Source organism: Danio rerio, chromosome 19, assembly GCF_049306965.1.
Source record: "Danio rerio strain Tuebingen ecotype United States chromosome 19, GRCz12tu, whole genome shotgun sequence".
NCBI lineage: Eukaryota > Metazoa > Chordata > Actinopteri > Cypriniformes > Danionidae > Danio > Danio rerio.
This window is the reverse complement of record NC_133194.1, coordinates 8,581,422-8,603,841: the sequence shown is the minus strand read 5'-3', so window position 1 is coordinate 8,603,841 and position 22,420 is coordinate 8,581,422. Positions and strand designations below refer to the sequence as shown.

Here is a 22,420-nt window from a genome sequence, read left to right as displayed (position 1 = left end):
CTTCATACATATACACACATGATACATTTCATACAAATCCACACATTATACACTTCTGTCAGGGTCTGGGATAGAACCCGGGTCTCTGGGGTGAAAGGTGAGTCACACTCTAGACATATACACACATGATAGTCCATGCAAACACACGAGACACTCTCATACATTCTATACATATGCACACATGATACAATGTATACATCTACACACATGATACTTTTAATACATATGCACACATGATGCAGTCAAGACAAATACATACATGGCACACTCTCATACATTCTATACATATAAACACTCCATACATATGCACACATGATACAATGTATACATCTACACACATGATACTTTTAATACATATGCACACATGATGCAGTCAAGACAAATACATACATGGCACACTCTCATACATTCTATACATATATACACTCCATACATATACACACATGATACATTTCATACAAATCCACACATGACCCACTCTATACATATGCACACATGATACAGTAGATATATTCTTTACATATGCACACATGATACAGCCCATACATTCTGTAAACATACTAAACTCCATACATATACACACATGATACACTCCTGTCGGAGTTTGGGATAGAACCCGGGTCTCTGGTGTGAAAGGTGAGTCACATTACCACTAAGCTACTGGAAGTTGATGAATCCTAACACTCTATACATATACACACACTCTATACATCTACACACATGATATACCTTATACATATACACACAACACAGTTCATACAAACACACACATGGTACACTTTAAATACATACATGGCACACTCTCATACATTCTATACACATATACACTCCATACATATGCACACATGATACACTCTCACACATATACACACATGATACATTTCATACAAATCCACACATGACCCACTCTATACATATGCACACATGATACAGTAGATATATTCTATACATATGCACACATGATACAGTCCATACATTCTGTACACATACTACACTAGTGTAGTGCACTCTATACATATACACACATAATATACCTTATACATATACACACGACACTGTTCATACAAACACACACATGGCACACTTTCATACATGCTATACAAATATACACATATGATACATTTCATACAAATCCACACAATACACTGCTGTCAGGGTCTAGGATAGAACCCGGGTCTCTGGGGTGAAAGGTAAGTCACATTACCACTAAGCTACTGGAAATTGAATAAATTCTAGACATATATACACACATGATAGACCATGCAAACACACGATACACTCTCATACATACATATAAACACTCCATACATATGATACAAATCCGCACATGATAGACTCCATACATATGCACAAATGATACAATATATACATCTACACACAAGCTACATTCTATACATATACATTCGATACACTCCTGTCAAGGTCTGAAATAGAACCCGGGTCTCTGGTATGAAAGGGGAGTCACATTACCACTGCGCTACTGGAAGTTGATGAATTCTAACATTCTATACACATACACACATGATACAGTCTATACATATGCACATCATACATTTGCACACATGACACACTCCATACATAAACACACATGATACACCATATACATATACACACATGATACATTAAATACATTCTATACACATACACACATGATACAGTCTATACATTCTATGCATATGCACACCATACATTTGCACACATGACACACTCCATACATAAACACACATGATACACCATATACATATGCACACATGATACATTCCATACATTCTATACATATACACACATGATACAGTCCATACATTCTGTACACGATACACGCCATACAATTGCACACATGATACACTCCATACATATACACACATGATACACTTCATATATATCCACACATGATACATTCCATACATTATACTTTATACATATACACGCATGATACACATGCACACATGATACCTTCTATACATCTACACACATGATACACTCCTGTCAGAGTCTGAGATAGAACCAAGGTCTCTGGTGTGAGTGATACATTTTATACATATGCACACCATACATATACACACAGATTATACATTCTATACATATACACACACGATACATATTTTCGATTATGGGCTGTTCTGATTTCATTCAGAATTAACCTGGTCAATTAATTTGTACTTCTAAGAGGAATGTGAGAACCTGGACTACATCAAAACATTCATTTTACACATTGGTTAAAATTCACTGCATAATGACACAAATAATCACTCGTTTTACGTAGCATTTTATTGTACATTTGCATTATTTCACTAACGTTCATTATAATCACATTCACCCAGGCCTCGTCAGACAGCAATGCCCTTTTTTAGCATATGGTGACCATACGACTTACAGAACGCACTGCCACAGAGGGAGTTTTTTCTATGCAACCGAATCACTGAGGAACCACAGAGCGATGACTAATCACTGCAGCTCAGTGCTTTGTGCCATTTTTCGTTGCATACTGTCAATGAACTTTCCAGAGCTCCTGCCAGTTTTATATTTCAATCTTCCTCCTCTGACAACAAAGATCGGCTTGTTATAAATGATGCAGAATATGCTCGCCCTTGAGACTTTAGCTCAGCGCTAATTATCGTCAATATAGCTCTCCAGAGGAAAATGGCAACCCGCTTACAGAATGCAGAAGGAATCAACTGACTCATTTTTTTAATCGGTCACATAAACATGTGGTCAGTGCAAATTTACTTCCTCTACACAGAGTGCTTTACAACAAGCTACTACCAAGACTAAGCCGTAATACTAGTTCTGTTAAACATTTCTGAAGTATATACACTACTTGATAAAAGTCTTGTCACCTATATGTTTAGGAACAAGTAATATCTTGACTTCTAGTTGATCATTTGGTATCAGAAGTGGCTTATATGAAAGGCAAAGGCCTCTAGATTACGCTTATTTTACTAAAATAAAAAATGATCATGCCTTGATTTTTAATTAATTAGGGCAGTACAGTCTGACTTTCTCTTGAATAAAATTCTTGTCACTTAACAGAAATGATGTACAGTACAGAATATGAAGTCATGGTGCAGAGGAAAAAGAATTAGAGGACTGCATCCATACATCTCTGCAATGACTCAAATCACTTATTAAAGGGTCACGAAACACCAAAACACATTTTTTGAGCTGTTGACAGTCGTATATGTGTCCCACACTGCTAAAAACACTATTAGGACACCTATATTTCACTAAAAAGTGTAAATTGGTTGTTTTTGCATTATTTCAAGCAAATTCGTACTTCCTGTTTGAAACGAATTTTTGAAGCTGCGTCACGGTCATGACATAATAGCGTGTATTCCAGCCTGCAGACTGGGCGTCTGTGCCAGAGTGTGTCTTATTACGTCTTACAGTGTGATGCATTAATGCATGAGTAAGGCTTGGTTCAAACCAATCAGTGCGCTTTATTGTGCAACTTCATTAATATTCATTAGTGTCACCGTGTTTACGCCACAAAGACGCCACGTTGTGTTGGCAAAACAAGCGTGAAGTGTTGCTTTTATAGTTTGCTGCCATTAAGTTTCGTTTTCATTTTCTCTCTGTGAGAGCGCAGCTGGAGTCACGTGTGGATTAACAGTGTACGTGACGCTCGACAACAATAACTTACGTGTCTAAGGAGGAACATTGTTTACCTGAGAGCTGTTCTCATCTGCAAACGCTGAAATCCGGATTCGCTTGTAACGTTAGTCTCCTCTTCATAAAGACGCGGCTCTAGTTGCTGGGGATTGTCCTGTCTCACTGAAAGCAAACATAGCACCGCATTTTGTGACCGGAATAACACACGCGGCTTTCTGACGCTACCTGCCGTGTGCATCTAAGTTTCCGGGAAATGCAGAGTTTTTTTTCTCTCATTCGCCGTGCGGTATCAAACATTGCATGAAAAATACATGCTTACACCAGATCCTCGAATCAAATATCGTGTTTGTCGCGAGGGGCATGAATGAATTCCCTAAATGAAAGAGCCGAACTGCAGTTAAAGTTCAACATTTAATAATTTGGCAAATAATTCGACTACAGATGTCCATGTAGGTTAAACACCATCACTTTCTCATGTGTGTGTATTTTGACTGAAACTCGCGCGTGCTCAAATAGACACTCCCACACCCTCCCACTTTAGTTCCTCCGACACTCCCCCCTAAACAGAGCTGGACACGCCCACTTTTCTGACTTTTTCCAAAGTAGAGGTGTGAAAACACCCTGCTGAAACAAGTCATCTGGAATGAAAAAGAAAGCGTTCTTGCAGGACTCCCAGAGTTCATCAAGATCCTTTGGATTCATCTTCAATGCCCTTCCCTCATCTTACCCCAGACATGCTCAATAATGTTCATGTTTGGTGACTGGGATGGCCAATCCTGAAGCACCTTGACCTACTTTGCCTTCAGGAACTTTTCCTTCACCAAACTCGACTGATTTCTGTGTGAGTCTTGGCTCAATGCAGGTTCCAATAGGTCTTTTACAGTAATTGCGATGATTGGGATGCAGTTCAACAGATGATTCATCAGAAAAATTGACCTTTTGTCACTTTTCCAAATGATCAACTAGAAGTCAAGTTATTATTTGTTGCATTTACAACTGGGATTGATGACAAGACTTTTGTCAGGTAGTGTACATGTACAGTATACGCCTAGATAATAAGCTTCGAATCTGGAAAAAAAAGAACACATGCTGATTCAGATGATGCCAGATCTGTAATCATCTTCTCATCAGTGACATGCCTTTAAACAGTCTCTGGGTCAATGCGTGTAAAGATTTTGGACATCTACTTAGACTTTTAATGCTTCCAAACAGTTACTGCATATCGCTTATGTCTTGAGGTAGTTCAGTAGGATGTGATTTGATTGGACAAAAGTATACAAAGTATTTATAATACAGTAAATATAATTTTTAAAACTACTTAGTAAAGTACAATTTCTGAGAAAAACTACTCGATTCCAGTAATTTGAGTATTTGTAATTTGCTACTTTACACCACTGATTATGAGGATAATATAATTCAGAATGAAGTGAAAATGAGTACGCTCATTTTATGGCAAACTCTTTAATAAGTGCAGGTGTCAGTAAGTATATGTTTAATATTAACAAAAATCTGTTGACAATGACTGAATGGCTGAACGGGAATGGAACATTATTTTAACCATATGTTGGCTTCTTTTTAATGCAGCTGTTACTCACTTCTAATGTATGTAAAATACTTTAGTAAATTTAATTGAATATGGACACCAAGACGAAATGTCCTGCATTTATTGCATTTCTATTACACAGTTATTTGCTTCTGTAAATTTTAAATCACATTACATCTTTAACATCAGGGGATTTGTTTTGTAAATAAGTTTTATTTGTGTCTGCTGATAACTTCTAATTCCTGGAAAAGTCTAGATATAGGATACAGCTATGCACATCGATATAACATTTTTGTAACACTGTATAACAATAATTAATATTTTTACAGTACTGTGATAGTTGGGTTTAAGGTCTGTAGCAGGAGTAGGTGTTTATAAAATACAATTTATGAGGTAATTTAATAATTAACATAATTAATACTCGGTATAACTACTGTTATTACATTACTGTGATGGTTGGGTTTAAGGTTGGGGCAGGGGTAAACATTAATAAAATACAATAAATGGGAAATTTTTTAAATAATATAGCCAATTCTGGTAACACTTTATTTTGATGGTCTATTTGAGTATTAGTAGACTGCTTAACATCTGCTGATAATGCTCCTTTAACAGACATTTAACTGACTATAAGAATCTTTGCAAGTACATCTCACACTAACCCTAACGCCAACCCTAACAGTCTACTTATAATCTAATAAGGATTAGTTGGCATGTAGATACAGTGTAACTTAAATGGAACAAACAAACCATCAAAATAAAGTGTGACAACAATTGTTAACTTCTGGCTGCAACCGTATCTGATCTACCAACATTCCTGATTCCCCCGATTTATTTCCTGACATAAAGTGGTTTGCCTGCTTTATAGACTTATTTATGTTAGGTATAAATATAATATGTATATTTCTTTAAAAAAATAAAATACAAATCTGAAATGATGTATTATTGAAATGCAATTGTTGTTTTACAGAAATTTACCCAGAGTTCACCCAAAACAAAATTGTACTCTCTCATATACTTCATGAAACCGTTTGGGGTTCTTCTATAAAATCATCTATAAAAATGTTTAACATTATGCCAAGATCAACAAACTCAGTGCTGAGATCTCGATTCCAAACTGAAAACAGCATGTCTTTCAACAAAATAAACTAAAAGGGAAAGTTCACCCAAAATTGCAAATGAACTCACTGTTTACTTTTTGCTTGTTTACTTTTACCCTGTTTAGTTTCTTTCTTTTGAGCACAAATATTTAAATTTTTAAAAGACATTTTAAAGTAAGCTGCAAACATTTATAGGAAAAACAAATCACTACTATGGAGGTCAATGGTTAACTGTTTTGAGGATTTTAACAAATATCTTCTTTTTTTTTCAACAGAAAAAAAAAATGGTTTCGTGAAGTATGAGTGTGTACGTTTCTGTTTTGGGTGAACTCTACAATTCTGTGAAACAATTGCATTTCAATTAGACATCATTTAAGATTTCAATTCTTTTTTTTTTTTTTTGAGTGCATTTTTGTTTTGGGTGAACTCTAAATTTCTGTGAAATAATTGCATTTCAAGTATCATGCATATTTATACATAACAAAAATAAGTCGAATAGTCTACAAAAATGTAGCCCCAATTAATCAAAAGTGAAGAAGTGTTACATTATTAATATGTTATTTTATCCTATTCCCATTCAAGAACAACAATTTGACAACGTGTTCTTCAAAAGCAGTACCATCTTAAACTAATTACGTCAACCATGTTTAGTAGCTGCTCTCTCAGTGGCTCCAGATTTCAGCTTCAGCATCTTTTGTTCGCGTCATTTATATAGAAGACTTTATTTACACAGACTTACCCAAACTCTTATAACAAATATTTGGAAAGGGGAATGTTTACATGATTTTGGATACAGAGATTTGAGAAGGGCTGTCCGGACATGCCACGTCACGCAGCGTGAATCCGTCTATTGGTCAAACTCGAGCATATGCTGCTCCTTTTTCCTCCCCATGGCAGTTTTACGCCCCAAACTGTAAATAATATTTTGTCCAATCAGCCTAACAAAGATCGTACCCTCGAGAAACACTTTTGATGACTGCCATATGCTTTCCTAATCGGCTTTGCGATCGCTTGTAGAAGTCGTTTCCTTTGTGTTGGTTTCTTTTGCAACACTTTTCGAGACAATGGAGTCTCTTCGCCATCAGCGCTTGCAGCCCGGTATCGGATACGGAGCGAGCGCGACCGGGACTCTCCGTTCCCTGCGGCCCGGTGTTACCGGTACCCTTTCCTCGGCGCAGGGTTCACACGTCTCGGTGTCTGCCTCACCGGGGCCGCCACCACCTCCGCCGCCACTTCAGCTCCACAGCCTCGGGTCCAGTTTTATGGGCAGCGGGTTCGGGTCGGTGGACATGGCGGCGGGTCTGGGTCTGTCCAACCCCACTAACCCGGCGGTTCTGAGGGAGGCTGTGGACGCCGTGGTGCGGAGCTTCGCCAAACACACGCAGGGATACGGCAGGGGTATGTAGCCTACTGAGCGAACATGGAGCTTTGCATTATGAGAGCATGGGGTCGTTAGTAAACAATGAGAAGTCTTTACAGAAAATAGTATATAATGCTATTTTGAATTGCTTGGCTATTTAATGGCATTTATGCAGACTATTCACACATATTATTCGCACTATTCATGTTTATACATCATAAATAATGCTGGGTTACACATAATTCCTTCATGTTGTCCTAACACAAATGGATTAAGTTAACTTAATTGTTTTCACAAATTTAAGTAGATTGAACTTAAAACAATTAAATTGTCCACCAAAAAATGAAAAATTGTGTTGATTCAGCTTATTTTAAATAAGTTGTTAAGAACAAGCAGGAAAAATCTTTTTTTAGTGTATGTGGCGTTGTTATCGAATAACTTTTTTCACAATCATCTTCACAAATAACATTATATTTTCTTGGGCTTATTCTGTTTGACCAGAACTGAGCTTTTACAAAATATAAAATATTTACTATAAATTGTTTTATTTAAACATGTAATAACAAGTTTAACGAGACATTCTACAAGAAGCGTATATATTCACTCATAAAAAACGTGACAGGGCCTGACCTTTAAGCTCGTCTTCCTCAAAAAATCATACAAAAACAAACATAAAATCATAGAATGCAAATCCAATTAGATCTACTCTATTTTGTAAACAAAGCAAGTCTCTCATATAATATATCTACTAAAAGACAGAAAATATTACTTTACAAACTGTAATATAAATAAATCATGAATATTTTCATATTAGTCAATATTATTAATGTAATAAATTTAAAAACTGAATAAATATAAATTTACACACAAGTAAATAAACAATCAATGATGGGCTAAAAACCTGCGGAAATCTGCGCGTGCAGATTCTGTGTGGGCCTAGTCATAGACTTAATTGCATGCATTTTATATTAAATTTAAAGCAAATGTGACAGGACTGACAGAAACACGAGGACAATTGTAAAATAATTTGTATTTTATATCTGCAGTATTTATTTGTAGAATTTATTTATAATTTTGTGTATTAAATCAATTGTTGTGAATGATAACAACTTAAACTTGCCATTTCTGAAGATTTTTTCCCCCTAAATAACAGTTTTTAGCATAACAAAAACCATTAAAGCTGTAGGTTCAATTGGGCTGAGGACAAGCACATTGACAGGGTTTGTACATTTGTAAAGTACAAAAATCTGAGAATCCAATGAACGACAATTTCTTTACAGAACATTCATTCATTCATTTTCTTTTCGGCTTAGTCCCTTTATTAATCTGGGGTCGCCACAGCAGAATGAACCGCCAACTTATCCAGCATTTGTTTTTATGCAGTGGATACCTTTCTAGCTGCAACCCATCACTGGGAAACACATACACACTCATTCACACACACATATACTACAGACAATTTAGCCTACCCAATTCACCTGTACCACATGTGGACTGTGGGGGAAACCGGAACACCCGGAGGAAACCCACGCAAACGCAGGGAGAACATGCAAACTCAACACATAAACGCCAACTGACGCAGCCAAGGCTCAAACCAGCGGCCTTCTTGCCGTGAGGCAACAGTACTACCTACTGCACCACTGCATTGCCCACTTTTTACAGAACAACTCACAGAAATCAGTCCATTTTAGAAATTTTCAGAATGAAATACTTTTTATTCCCTGTATTTATGTGTTTATTTCAGGGACAGATAATGTGTGTTTCTGATAGAATGTCCCCATTACATGTTTTACATTTAATTTTAAATTGGGCTTTAGCATGTTGGTTTGCAGTTGACTTATATAAAAATACATTATGCAAGCATTCATTTTTAAGTCTCTCAAAATTTGACTTTTAATTCAGAAATTAGAAACATCATCATCATCATCATAAGGAGATATAATTCTTATAATTCAGAAATACATTAAAAATGCAATTCATCCAGAAAATGATCATCATAATAATCAGACGTTCTCTTAACTTTCTGCATGAATTGCATTTTAAATGTATTTCTGGAATATTTAATAGGCAGTTAATAAATAAAACAGTACCACAAAACTGACCCACTTCTGGATATTTCAAACAAACACACTCAGAAATATCAACTCAAACTTCACAAGAATGTTAAGCTTTTCTCAAGCTTAAACATTTAATTGAGCATATCTCCCCCAAAACATAACTTCTGGCTATTTCTCAGGGGGTTTGAACCTTGCTTCACTCGAAAAATGAAAAGAAAATCTATTTTCAGCTAAATAAATAAAGCCTGTTAATAGAATCATTAATTTTGTTGCAGTGTTTCAGTATTTCCATAAGTAAACACACCCCTTGGCTTTATTAGAGTTGCTCTAATATAAAAGATAATTAATCTAAATGTATTTAAAATAATTTGTGATGCATTAAAACAACCTTGAGGATAAAAAAATCCTCATCAATAATAATCATCTCTTTTTGATTTAGCGAAAGATTGTTTTCCATTGATTTTTATATGTATTAGCTATACTGTTACGGCAGATGTTCTTCATTTCGCTCCCCAGACAGCACTTTGCAGCACCACAGGCTTGTTTAGGCATTTGATTAGAGCACTCAAAATACAGCAGATTGAGCTTCCTGACATGCTGACCTAATTACAGTCAAGGGATTATTGTCGGATAGATTCTGTTGCAAGCTTTCTTTACAGGCAGGTTAAGTGTTTTAATCTACCTCCGAGACACCTCGAACCTTCAGAATGAACAGGCAAGAAGTTCAGCCTTCATATGCCAAAGAAAGGTCTTTATATAATTACTGTATGTGTGAGTGTGATGTGTGGCTGTGATGGTTTTCACATTTCTTCAGTCCAAATACGCAACCCTTGTTTCCTGTTAGAAACTAGTATCTAAGCAATTCCACAACAACACTCTTCCTTTATATCAGCTGTTAAATAAGCATGTGCTTTTGATTGTGTGGGACAGTCATAGAACACCATTTATGAACTGACAAGCCTAAAAGTTGATATGTTGGATTTATTTTGCCCTCTGTTTTGCATTTAAACAAACACATTTATTCATTCATTCATTTTCTTGTCGGCTTAGTCCCTTTATTAATCCGGGGTCGCCACAGCGGAATGAACCGCCAACTTATTCAGCAAGTTTTTACACAGCGGATGCCCTTCCAGCCGCAACCCATCTCTGGGAAACATTCACACACACACTCATACACTATGGACAATTTAGCTTACCCAATTCACCTGTACCGCATGTCTTTGGACTGTGGGGGAAACCGGAGCACCCGGAGGAAACCCATGCGAAGGCAGGGAGAACATTCAAACTCCACACAGAAACGCCAACTGAGCCGAGGTTCGACCCAGCGACCTTCTTGCTTCTTGCCAAAAACACATTTAATCAAACATAAATGTAACATTCATATTTCAAACACACATCTACTGACGCTGTTCATTCAATACATCATATGTCTTAAAAATAACAACATATTCTATTAAAGGAATAGTTCACCACAAAATGAAAATGTCTGTCATTATTTATTCACCCTCCATTTGCTCCAAACCTGTTTGAGTTTCTTCCGTTGAACAAAAAAGAAGGTATTTCAAAAAATGTTGGAAACTTTGACAGCCTTTGACATCCATAGTCGGAATATGAATTAATTAATTTTCCTTCGGCTTATTCCCATATTTATCAGGGGTTGCCACAGTGGAATGAACCACCAACTATTCCAGCATGTTTTATGCAGCAGATACTCTTTCAGCTGCAACCCAGTACAAGGGAACACCCATTCACACAAACATACACTCAGACAATTTTGTTTTACCCAATTCACCTTTAGTGCATGTCTTGGAGTTAGGACTGTGAGGGAAACTGGAGCACCCGGAGGAAACCCACACAAACACGGGGAGAACATGCAAACTCCACACAGAAATGCCAGCTAGCCCAGCTAGTATTCAAACCAGCGACCTTCTGGCTGTGAGACGACAGTGCTAACCACTGAGCCAACGTGCCGCCATAGTAGGAACTTAAAAAAACAAAAAACTATGGATGTCAATGGCTGCTTGTTTTAAACATATATTCACATCGTTTAATAAACTGAAAATCAATTGGCTGATAATTGAATATTAATCAGATGGTGTCATATGAAAATAAGGGATACTGTTTATTTTTTAACACATGCAAACCACTGCAGAAATGTTCTAATCAACAGGCCCATGTCATATACAGTTCAGATACTTAATAAATAACCTACTATAAATTAAAAGCAGTAACGTATGCTATGTTTTTTGTTTTCACAAGCTTTGGAGATGTAAAAAAAATCCGCTTTTAAATAATAGGTCACCTATAGCTTTTACCATGAGCCATGGCTATGTTCAAAATAGTATCAATGTTTTCAAAGTGCACCGTGAGGGGAGCACAATTGTAAACATGAAGATCGCTAAAACTGAACTGTAAAAATAGTTTGAAAGCAAATTACACTTTGACTTTAGTACTTTTTAATTTGTAATCATTCCAAGTTTAAATGTTAGAAGGTTCTAAATGAATAGGGCATAGGGGGGATAACAGGGATTAGAACACAGCCAAGAACTATGTTTCTAACTACAGCTCTAGAGGTGTAGTTGCAAGTTTGCAACAAAATTTGCGAATGCTCGTTGGAACGATGGATTTAGGAAACGCCAAATCAGCGAACTATGTTTGTAACAAAGCAGTTGGTTTTCCGAAACACACCGGAGAGTGGTTGTTTATTTTTTTTAGGTCTAATTTAATTTACTTTATTTTGTTTTCTTTCTATCATATATAGAAGGTTTTAATTGTGTTTGAATATAGCCAAGTTGTGAATTAAAGTTTGGGACTAGTTTGGATAAAATGGGGTAAAAGTTTGATTCTCTTCAGAGATCCTGCAATTCTATTATGTATTTTGCTTAAGAATTGATAAAAATGTTAATTACTAGAAAAGACAATAAGCATAAAGTCACAAAACTAAAAAAAATACCTTTATCAAGTGTATGATGATGATGATACAGTTGAAGTCAGAATTATAAGCCCTCCTGTATATCTTTTACCCCTATTTCTGTTTAACAGAGAATGTTTTTAACACATTTCTAAACCTAATAGGCTTAATTAGGTTAATTAGGCAAGTTAAGTTAATTAGGAAACCATTGTTTAACGCTGCTTTGTTCAGCAGACAATCAAAAAAAATATTACTTAAGGGGCTAATAATATTGACCTTAAAATTATGTTAAAAAATAAAAAACTGCTTTCATTCTGGCCGAAATAAAACAAATAAGACTTTCTCCAGAAGAAAAAATATTGTAGGAAATACTGTGAAAAATTCCCTGCTCTGTAACATTCACAAAACAAAATTTACAGGAGGGCTCATAATTTCATCTTCAACACTATGTGAAATTTTATGTTGCTTCAAGTTACACTATATTTACACTCATATGTTTGTGATGGCGCAGTGAACGTTGTGGAGGCTCTGCAGGAGTTCTGGCAGATGAAGCAGTCCCGAGGCGCTGACCTGAGGAACGGAGCTCTCGTGGTATATGAAATGGTCCCGTCCAACAACCCTCCATACGTCTGCTACGTCAGTCTCCCCGGCGGCAGCTGCTTCGGCAGTTTTCAGGCAAGCTTTTCACCCCTTTCGCCTCCAAACCTCAGATCTTCAGAAAATAAATAATTGTGATTGGGTTGCCATCTGTGTCTACATATTTGCCGTTCAATGTTTTCTTTTGAGAATCTTTTGGAATTGAGAGTATTCAGGATTCGATTACGCTGTGGTTAAATCTGCATCTTTGATCTCCTCAGTTCTGCCCGACTAAAGCTGAGGCGAGACGCAGCGCAGCCAAAATCGCCCTGATGAACTCTGTTTTCAATGAGCATCCGTCAAGACGCATCACTGATGATTTCATAGAGAAGAGCGTGTGTGAGGCGCTGGCTTCTTTTAACGTGAGTTCACAACGTGTTTTATTCATTAAATGGAGAATTTATTCGAGATTCTTGCTTTAGTTTCTCATCCTTTTGCTGTGCAATCTGATAATGATTTTCGTCTCCGGTGAAACATAGCATGTTTTGGTTTTGCTTTTTTACATACATTTCTTTTTTATTTATTAATTTTTTTACTGTTAACCCTTACCTGAGTGCTATTATACAATATTAATTTATCAAGTTACATTTGGATCTCAGTATGTGCCCTCAAAATACATTATTGCCAGGTATATACTACCTGACAAAAGGTTGGTCGTCGATCCCAGTTGTAAGAGTAACAAATAATAACTTGACAAAAGGTCGATTTTTCCAATGACTCATCTGTTGAACTGCATCCCAATCATTACAAATACTGCAGAAGACCTATTGGAATCCACATGGACCCAATATTCTCACAGAAATCAGTCAAGTTTGGTGAAGGAAAATCATGGTTTGGGGTTACATTCAGTATGGGGGTGTGCGAGAGATCTGAAGAGTGGATGGTAACATCAACAGCCTGAGGTATTAAGACATTTGTGCTGCCGTTTACATCACAAACCACAGGAGAGGGCAAATTCTTCAGTAATATAGCGCTCATTCTCCTACTTCAGCCTCCACTTTAAAGTTCCTGAAAGCAAAGAAGGTCAAAGTGCTGCAGGATTGGCCAGCCCAGTCACCAGGCATGAACATTATTGAGCATGTGTGGGGTAAAATGAAGGAGGCATTGAAGATGAATCCAAAGACTCTTGATGAACTCTGGAAGTCCAGCAAGAACGCTTTCTTTGTCATTCCAGATGACTTTATTAATAAATTATTTGAGTCATTGCAGAGATGTACGGATGCAGTCCTCTAAGCTCATGGGAGTTTTACACAATATTAATTCTTTTCCACTGCAGCATAACTTTATATTCTATACTGTACATCTTTTCTGTTAAATGACAAGACTTTTGTCCAAGCAAAATCAGAACTTACTGTCCTAACTAAATAATTAAAAATTAAGGCATGATTATATTTTATTTTGGTAAAATAAGTAATGAATGAAATTTGTTCTCATTAATCTTCTTCAGGGTAACAGAGAGGAAGCTGATAATCCAAGTACAGGCATCGGTGCTTTTCGGTTCATGTTAGAGTCTAATAAGGGGAAATCAATGCTAGAGTTCCAGGTAAGAGAAATAACGATAGGACTGTATTGAAAACATGTGAGTAATTGTATATGTGACTTTACACTTTACAATTTGTTTTTAGGAACTGATGACAGTTTTCCAGCTTCTCCATTGGAATGGAAGCCTCAAAGCCATGAGAGAAAGACAGTGTTCCCGTCAGGTAAAGACAAATCAGTGGTTTTCAGTAAAAGAGGAATTGAGTAATTAGATCTGATAACACCCACATTAGTCAAAAAATAACTAATATCTATTAAATAATATCTATTCAAATCTGAAAATATCACGTACATTAATGTGTCAGCAAGTGTTTGGGAGCAGAGATAGATATGTAAAGTAAAGAAGACGTTGATAAAAAGAAAGTCTTATCAAAGAATTAATTTTTTCTAATATTAGCAACTAAAAATGTACAAAAAAGTCAATCAAACCTTGAACAATTCCTTAGGGATATAGGATCAGACAGCTGCTGCAAAACCCAAGGTTATTATTTTTAACAAAAAAAAAAAATTCTTAACCTTACATTTTTTTTAATCAGTAATGATTTTATTTAGATATTTATTTATTAATGTTTACTTTATTTTATGGAGACTTGCTGACAGTGAAGCATTAATTATTTTCATTTAGTTAAACTTGACTTGCTGATAAGACAAGATTTCATTGGAATTAAAAGTTAAAACTTGTAAAGAAATTAATAATTTTTGTTAAATGTTAAAATTTCAGAATTTACTAATACATTTTCAAATATAAAATTCAATCAAATTAAAAAACAAAACAAAAACAAAACATAATTTGTAATAATTAAATTAAAACAGAAAAATATGAAAACATTACTAAAAACTATATATATATATATATATATATATAWTTTTTTTTTTTTTTTTTTTTTTTTTTTTAATCTTTTATATATATATATAGTAATCTACACAAATATAGTAATACTAAAATAAAATTATTCAAAAACCCAATACGATTACTTTTTGCCACAAAAAAGCTGACAAAAGCAATTTGATTAATTTAAATAATATACAATTGGGGGAAATAAGTGCTAAACACGTCGCCATTTTTTACCAAAAACGTATTTCTAAAGGTGCTGTTGACTTAAATTTTTTACCGGATGTTGGAAACAACAAGAGGTAAACATACATGTAAAGAAAACAACTAATTCATTTACAAATGAAGTTATGTGTAATAAAATAATATGACACAAAGAAAAAGTATTGAACACATGAAGAAAGGGAGTTGTAGAACGGCAGTGAAGGCCCAGACAGCAGCTGAAATCTCTCAGTAGTTCTTCAGCAACCCTCTGCCCTTCCTCTGAGTAAATTAATCTCAGCTGCTTCAGTCCAACATCTACATTAGCAGGATGATGAAGATTAAATCAGGGTGGACATTTCAGCAAGACCATCCAAAACACAGTCAAGTAAACTCTCAAATGCTTTCAGAGAAAGAAAATCAAGCTGTAGAATGGCCCAGCCAATCACCTGACTCGAATCCAATAGAAAATACTAAATAAAGATCAGATTTGATAGACAAACCCCACAGAACCATCAAGATTTTTACACTTTTGTAGAGTTCTGTGAAAAAAATCACACCTGAGGAATTCATGACTTAATTCTCCCTTTGAGAGGCGCCTTTAAGCTGCCATCATTAAAAAACCTTTTACATAAAGTATTAAATACGTGTCAGTAGTTCAGCCATTTTTATCTTTGTGTACTTTCTTAAACTTTAGCAGATTTTTGTTTTGTTTTATTTATATGTAAGTATTGTTTGTGTTTTTACCGAAATCTGGTTCAAATCCATGCCAACAGCGCCTTTAGAAATATTATTCCCAGGAAAAACCCTGACATGTTCAATATTTAATTCCCCCACTGTATCTCTCTAATTTCTTCTGAGTGTTTATTTGAAGCACTGATAAGTTTCACTGACCTGCCCGTGCCGTCTATAACAATGATTCTCCTCTGTAAACAGGAAGTTCTGGCTCATTACTCCCACCGAGCGCTGGACGACGACATGCGCACACAGATGGCCGCCGACTGGGTGAGTCGAGAGCACACTTTATCCGGGACCATCAATCGAGAGATGGCAGCGACGGAGCGTGAGCTGGAGGAGGCGCGTCTAGCAGGACGAGAGCTGCGCTTCTATAAGGAGAAGAAAGACATTCTGCTGATGGCGGTGGGGCAGTTAGGTGGGTCCAACACTACAACCCTGCCCTGCACATGCTGAAGAGTCCGAAAACGCGGCCTATGATTGTACAAGACAGCCCTCCAAAACTCAATCTGTCTTTTATATATGTGTGCGTATGTGTGTGTTTGTGTGTAAGAGTCAGCATTTTGAATTATTACGCAGGCAAAAACCATGAAGATGAATGATATTTGTTTGTTTGAGATCTGAATATGTAAGGAGTTTTGAACTTGAATCTGAATCAAGTGCTATATTTCTATTATTACTATACCAGTATTATCCTCCAGTGTTATCAGTTGACTGTACTGGCACATGGACCTGCTCTAGCTATGTTGCCATCCATGTATTTCCGAATAATTCTAGATGATGAGCATAAAAAAAAAAAAGATTTCAGATTCTGAGTCAGATACTTTTATATAAAGTTGAGGTCAGAATTATTAGCCTCCTGTGAATATTATGTTTAACAGAGCAAGGACATCTTAACAGTATTTCCTATAATATTTTTTCTTCTGGAGAAGGCTTATTTGCTTTATTTCAACTAGAATAAAGTTTTTTTTTTTTGCAAAACAATTTTAAGGTCGAAATTATTAGCTCCCTTAATATATATCCAATATGTTTCCCAGAGATGGGTTGCGCCTGGAAGGGCATCCACTTGCTGGATAAGTTGGCGGTTCATTCCGCTGTGGCGACCCCGGATTAATAAAGGGACTAAACCGACAAGAAAATGAATGAATGAATGAATATATCCAATATATTTTTTAGATTGTTTCCAGAACAAACCATCATTATACAATACTACTTTAACATGCCTACTTTAATTATTAAGCCTTTAAATGTCTATTTAAGTTAAATACTAGTTCCTTGAAATATATCTAGCAAAATATTACGTACTGTCAACATGGCAAAGATATAAGAAATCAGTTATTAAATTACTATGTTTAGAAATGTGTTGAAAAACAGAAATTAAGAGGAAAAAATATACAGAGCGGCTAATACTTCAGGAGGGCTAATAATTCTGACTTTAACTGTATACACAAGCAGTTATCGCATATAATGGCATCCACTAACATTGACAAAATTTTACATTTGAGTGAAAAAGGCAAGGAGAAAATCTTTTGTTAAAAAAAGAAGATACTTGAGTTTTTAGATATTTTTTTGGCCGTTTAAAAACTCAAAATACATTTCTTATGCGATATTCTAATTGTTCGAAGTTAAATTACAATTGCAATTGTAAGTTAAATACGCAGCTTTGGATGGAAGCATAGCTAAGTTGGAGATTTGGGAAAATCAATTTTGAGGCCTTTTGAAAATCTTGCATTGTACTTATCATGAATCCTGTTACACATGAGCGATGCGTTCTTTTGGGCACGTATACACAACATTTTCAACAAACAAGCTAAAAAACTTGTTCTATTACACGACAATTAGATATCAGGACCCTGAAAATGCAAATATTTAATATAAACAGTTGTTTCCAGAGATCTCCATCTCGATGTACAAACTATAGCGAAATTGACATCAAGCTTGGCGCCAAAAAACACGTAAAAAATGCTAATCGTTTTGATGCCCCCTTGACGATCTGACAAATTTGACAAAATACAATAGACACAAAGCGTATATAATATAATATATGCTTCACTTCCAAATTTACACTGAGTTTTGTATTCCTAAAATTTATGTAAACTACTTTGACGTCATGTATGACGTAATTTTTGATGCCAATGCTACGTCAATTTGATTTTGTTTTGGCATCAAAGTAGTCAACTGACATCAATTCGGATTGCATTTTTAGATTTTTTATGATGTTGTTTCGACATCAAAGTGCCCGTTGGGGTACCGTAGTTAAAACACTTACATTATTATCATGTGTATTACTTGTTCAGTGTTTTCAGTATGTCAGTAGGATTTGGTCAGATACCCATATGTGCAGCCCTGATGGAGATACTTGGATGTAAACATCAGCATTGGATTACATGGTAATCTTCTCCCGTATACAGTATTCTGCTTATTTATGTTGCCGAACCACCTGAAAAATGTGTGTAAGCTTCGAAATTACATAGAGAACGACTTAGCAAGCAGGAAAAGGTGACATATTTGTGACTAACTAAATTTAAAAGGCTAATTTCTGCTTGATTTGTTGAAACTTTTGTCAGTGTTTAGTACTCGAAATGTTTTTTCTGGTCTGATGGATTAGTACATGCCAAAACATGACAATAGTCACTTTCCGCAGCAGTAATCAACCATATGTGCGCGTTTCGTTCAGTCCAGTTGCGTTGTTTACATTTAGCTCTCCAATATGGCTGACTGATGACGCGTCATGAAAACACTCCATAGGAATGTGCGACAATTTAACAACAATAACAACAGTTATATACTACAGAACAGTAGGGGCGCAGTGACAACGCCATCTACTGGCCTGGGATACATAATACAGCAATTCAAGTCACTTGCGAGGGACATTTTAACAAAATTGTTGTTGTTTGTATGCAAAATCTTTCAAAAAATCTAATTATAAGTAGATTGGTGTTTTGTAAACGTACATTGGAGAACTCGCAGCTCATTCATTTGTGTGTGCGGTCACAGCAATACAGTACATCTTAATACTCTGCATGTATATTCACAAAATAGCCTTGCTCATTTATTTGCTTTGAGTGGATATACACAGTGTTGCGTTTGTAATGTAAATCATAAGTTTAATTATATAAACACATATATACGTATCTAAACTTTTCCTGAAGAGCCAATTTGCCTTAGCATAAACTGTTTGCTAGGGGAAAGTAATGTTTTGGTTTCACAAAGGTCAGATTTTTAACACACTGTTCGAGAAATCCCAGCACAGGAGGCCGATTCCTCAAGCCTTTTTTAATATCGAAGAACTGAAGCTGTGCCCTCATTATATTGCCTTCCGTTACTTTGCGATTGTAGAGCCGTCGTGCTCGTTTCAAGGCTACATTTTATGTCTACCTCCACATTGAGAGCTTTTGTGAACGTTTATTAGCATATGCAAATGCAAGTGCTGATGGGATTTGTGTTAAAGTGAGCAACGACAGCATGACTCTCGTTGGTTTTCTAACTCAAAACGGTCCTTATAGCCTGTTCTGTGCTTATAAATTACAGAAAAATACAATCAAATATTTTATTATGTAATCCCATTATTATTTCGTTATCATAATTCGTTGTATTGTAATTGACTATTACGTATTACTGGGTGAAGTAATGATGTGAGCTTACTAATGTGCTATGTGTTTCAGTATTAGGGGCCCAGACAGCAGTTTTCATCATTTAAATTAAAGTCCTGGTAGTTTATTGGCTGGTATTATTAAAAATGTTAATATAGACAGACAACATTACAGTACTTACCATGACAGGAATACGAAAGTTTATTTTAATACTCCAGAAAAAAATTGTCTGATCATCTGAAGCCCCCTTTATTTATTTATGCAGACCATGAATTTTGTGAATACATTTTGTGATGAACGGGCAATTACTAACAGTACTATTTGCGGTCAATATTATATTATATTTTCAATGTAATAATTGTCTTGTTTTCTTTATTTTTTTACCTTTGTATTTTTGATTGTGTAATTTGTCTTCTGAATCCATCCTGTTTCACTGAAGTGTATTGACATGTAAATTGCATATACATCGCATATTATATTGCGTATAATTTTGTACAATTTACTACAATTTCTCTGCTGTTTTCTTTTTTTTTACGCTTTTGTTTACCAAATTTATTTTTCAATTAATACTCGAGGTAGTGAGATTGAATCAGTGCATGTGAACACATTTTATACACTTTCTGTTTGTTTTGTATGACTAGTTTAATGTCCATTTGACATGTTTTATAAGATTTGGATGCATAGCCAATTTTTGTTGATTTATATTCTTTACAAATCAATAAAAAGCCTTTTCATAAGTTTATGGTGCAGCTTCACAATCTTGACTGATCTTGAATGTGCTTTTAAATGTACCATTTCCACAGATTGGGATCCATGAGGGCAATTAATCAATAAGTAGATTGTTAATTATTTAAATATATTCTATAATAAATGTCTTTAGCGTTATCAAAGGCAAAAATTAGCGGTTGAGAATCTGAAGACTGACTTCTGAGTGAGGTCTTTTATTTTGAAATAACTTGGGTATCTGCTTGTATGTAAATCTTTTTGTAGTTGTTTATAAGATAATACACAAATATGAAAAACATACATGTTTAATAATATATATTACATAAGTGACTAATTCACCTCCTTAAACAAGTAAACATTTTTGTCATGCAAAACGCACATCTAGCTATTTTAACCACTTTTTTGTTTGTTTTATATCAATAGTTTAATGTCCATTTGACATGTTTTATAACATTTTCATCCAAGAATTGCCAATTTTTGTTGATTTAAATTCTTTAGATATTATTAAAGAGCCTCTTTATATAAAGTTATGGTGGAGCTTCACTATCTTTACTCTTAAACTGAATGTGCTCTTTAAATCTTACCAATTCCACAGATTGGGATTGATAAAGGCAATTAATCGATAGGTAAAATGATAAATGTTCTATAGTAAATGCGTACTTGAAATAAAATGGCAAATTAGTTTTGTTTTTTGGCGGTGGAGGATCTGAAGACTTTTACTGATAGGTGTCTTTTATTTTGAAATAACTCCATTATTTAGGTATCTGCTTGTATGGAACTCTTATCATAAATGTTTGTTTATATAGTTGTTTATAAGGTTATATACAAAAATACAGAAAACAAACATGTTTAATAAATTGTATTAGTATCATACTAAGCTAGTGACAAATTCGCCTCTGACATTTTTGTCAGGCGAAATGCATGTCTACCTATTTTATACAATTTCTGTTCATTTTGTATCAGTAATGTCTATTTTACATGATTTAAAGATTTAAATATGTATCCATTTTTTGTAGATTTATATCCTTTACAAATCAATAAACTGCCTTTTAATATAAAGCAGGCATGTCCAAACTCGGTCCTGGAGGGCCGGTGTCCTGCAAAGTTTAGTTACCTGGCCGATCAGAAACCTGAACTAGCTAATCAAGCTCCTACCAGGCTTTCTGGAAACATCCTTGCAGGTGTGTTGAGGCAAGTTGGAGCTAAAACCTGCAGGACATTGGTTCTCCAAGGCCGAGTATGGACACCCCTGATATAAGGTAGCTTCGCAATCTTGACTCTAAAACCGATTGTGCTCTTTTAAACTTACCGTTTCCACAGATTGGGAGTCATGAAGGTAATTAGGTAAAACGTAGAAACTTCAAATACTTTTTTTAGTAATGCCTACTTAAAATAAAATGGCAGATTTGTTTTGTTTTTTAGGCGGTTGAGAATCCAACGCCAAACTTTTACGTCTTTGAGTGAGGTCTTTTATTTTGAAATCACTTCGTTACTTAGGTGTCTGCTTGCATGCTTAACGTCATAATTCTTTGTTTATATAGTTGTTTATAAGACAAATACGGAAAACAAACATGTTTAATT

General features: G+C 35.3%; 2 protein-coding genes and 1 long non-coding RNA gene across 4 annotated transcripts in view; 2 read left to right on the top strand and 1 right to left on the bottom strand.

Moving 5' to 3' along the window:
* Positions 1 to 22,420, top strand: part of mllt11 (MLLT11 transcription factor 7 cofactor) — a 369,559-nt gene that overhangs the window by 267,183 nt on the left and 79,956 nt on the right. The window lies entirely within an intron of this gene.
* On the top strand, positions 7,110 to 20,850 carry lix1l (limb and CNS expressed 1 like). 2 transcript variants are annotated; one of them, NM_001126439.1, is made up of 6 exons: positions 7,110 to 7,647; positions 13,089 to 13,213; positions 13,435 to 13,575; positions 14,661 to 14,756; positions 14,839 to 14,916; positions 16,722 to 18,320. In NM_001126439.1, exons 1-6 carry the CDS (start codon positions 7,314 to 7,316, stop codon positions 16,974 to 16,976), a joined length of 1,029 nt encoding a protein of 342 aa, NP_001119911.1. In that variant the 5' UTR covers positions 7,110 to 7,313; the 3' UTR covers positions 16,977 to 18,320. The 2 variants fall into 2 exon arrangements, with proteins under 2 accessions (NP_001119911.1, XP_005159517.1); XM_005159460.6 differs by having other exon boundaries at positions 7,145 to 7,647; positions 13,089 to 13,252; positions 16,722 to 20,850.
* Positions 12,832 to 22,307, bottom strand: LOC137488468 (uncharacterized). Its single transcript, XR_011007507.2, has 3 exons — positions 22,149 to 22,307; positions 16,680 to 16,891; positions 12,832 to 13,289 (listed from the first exon to the last, which is right to left on the bottom strand). It is a non-coding gene; the product is annotated as an uncharacterized lncRNA (long non-coding RNA).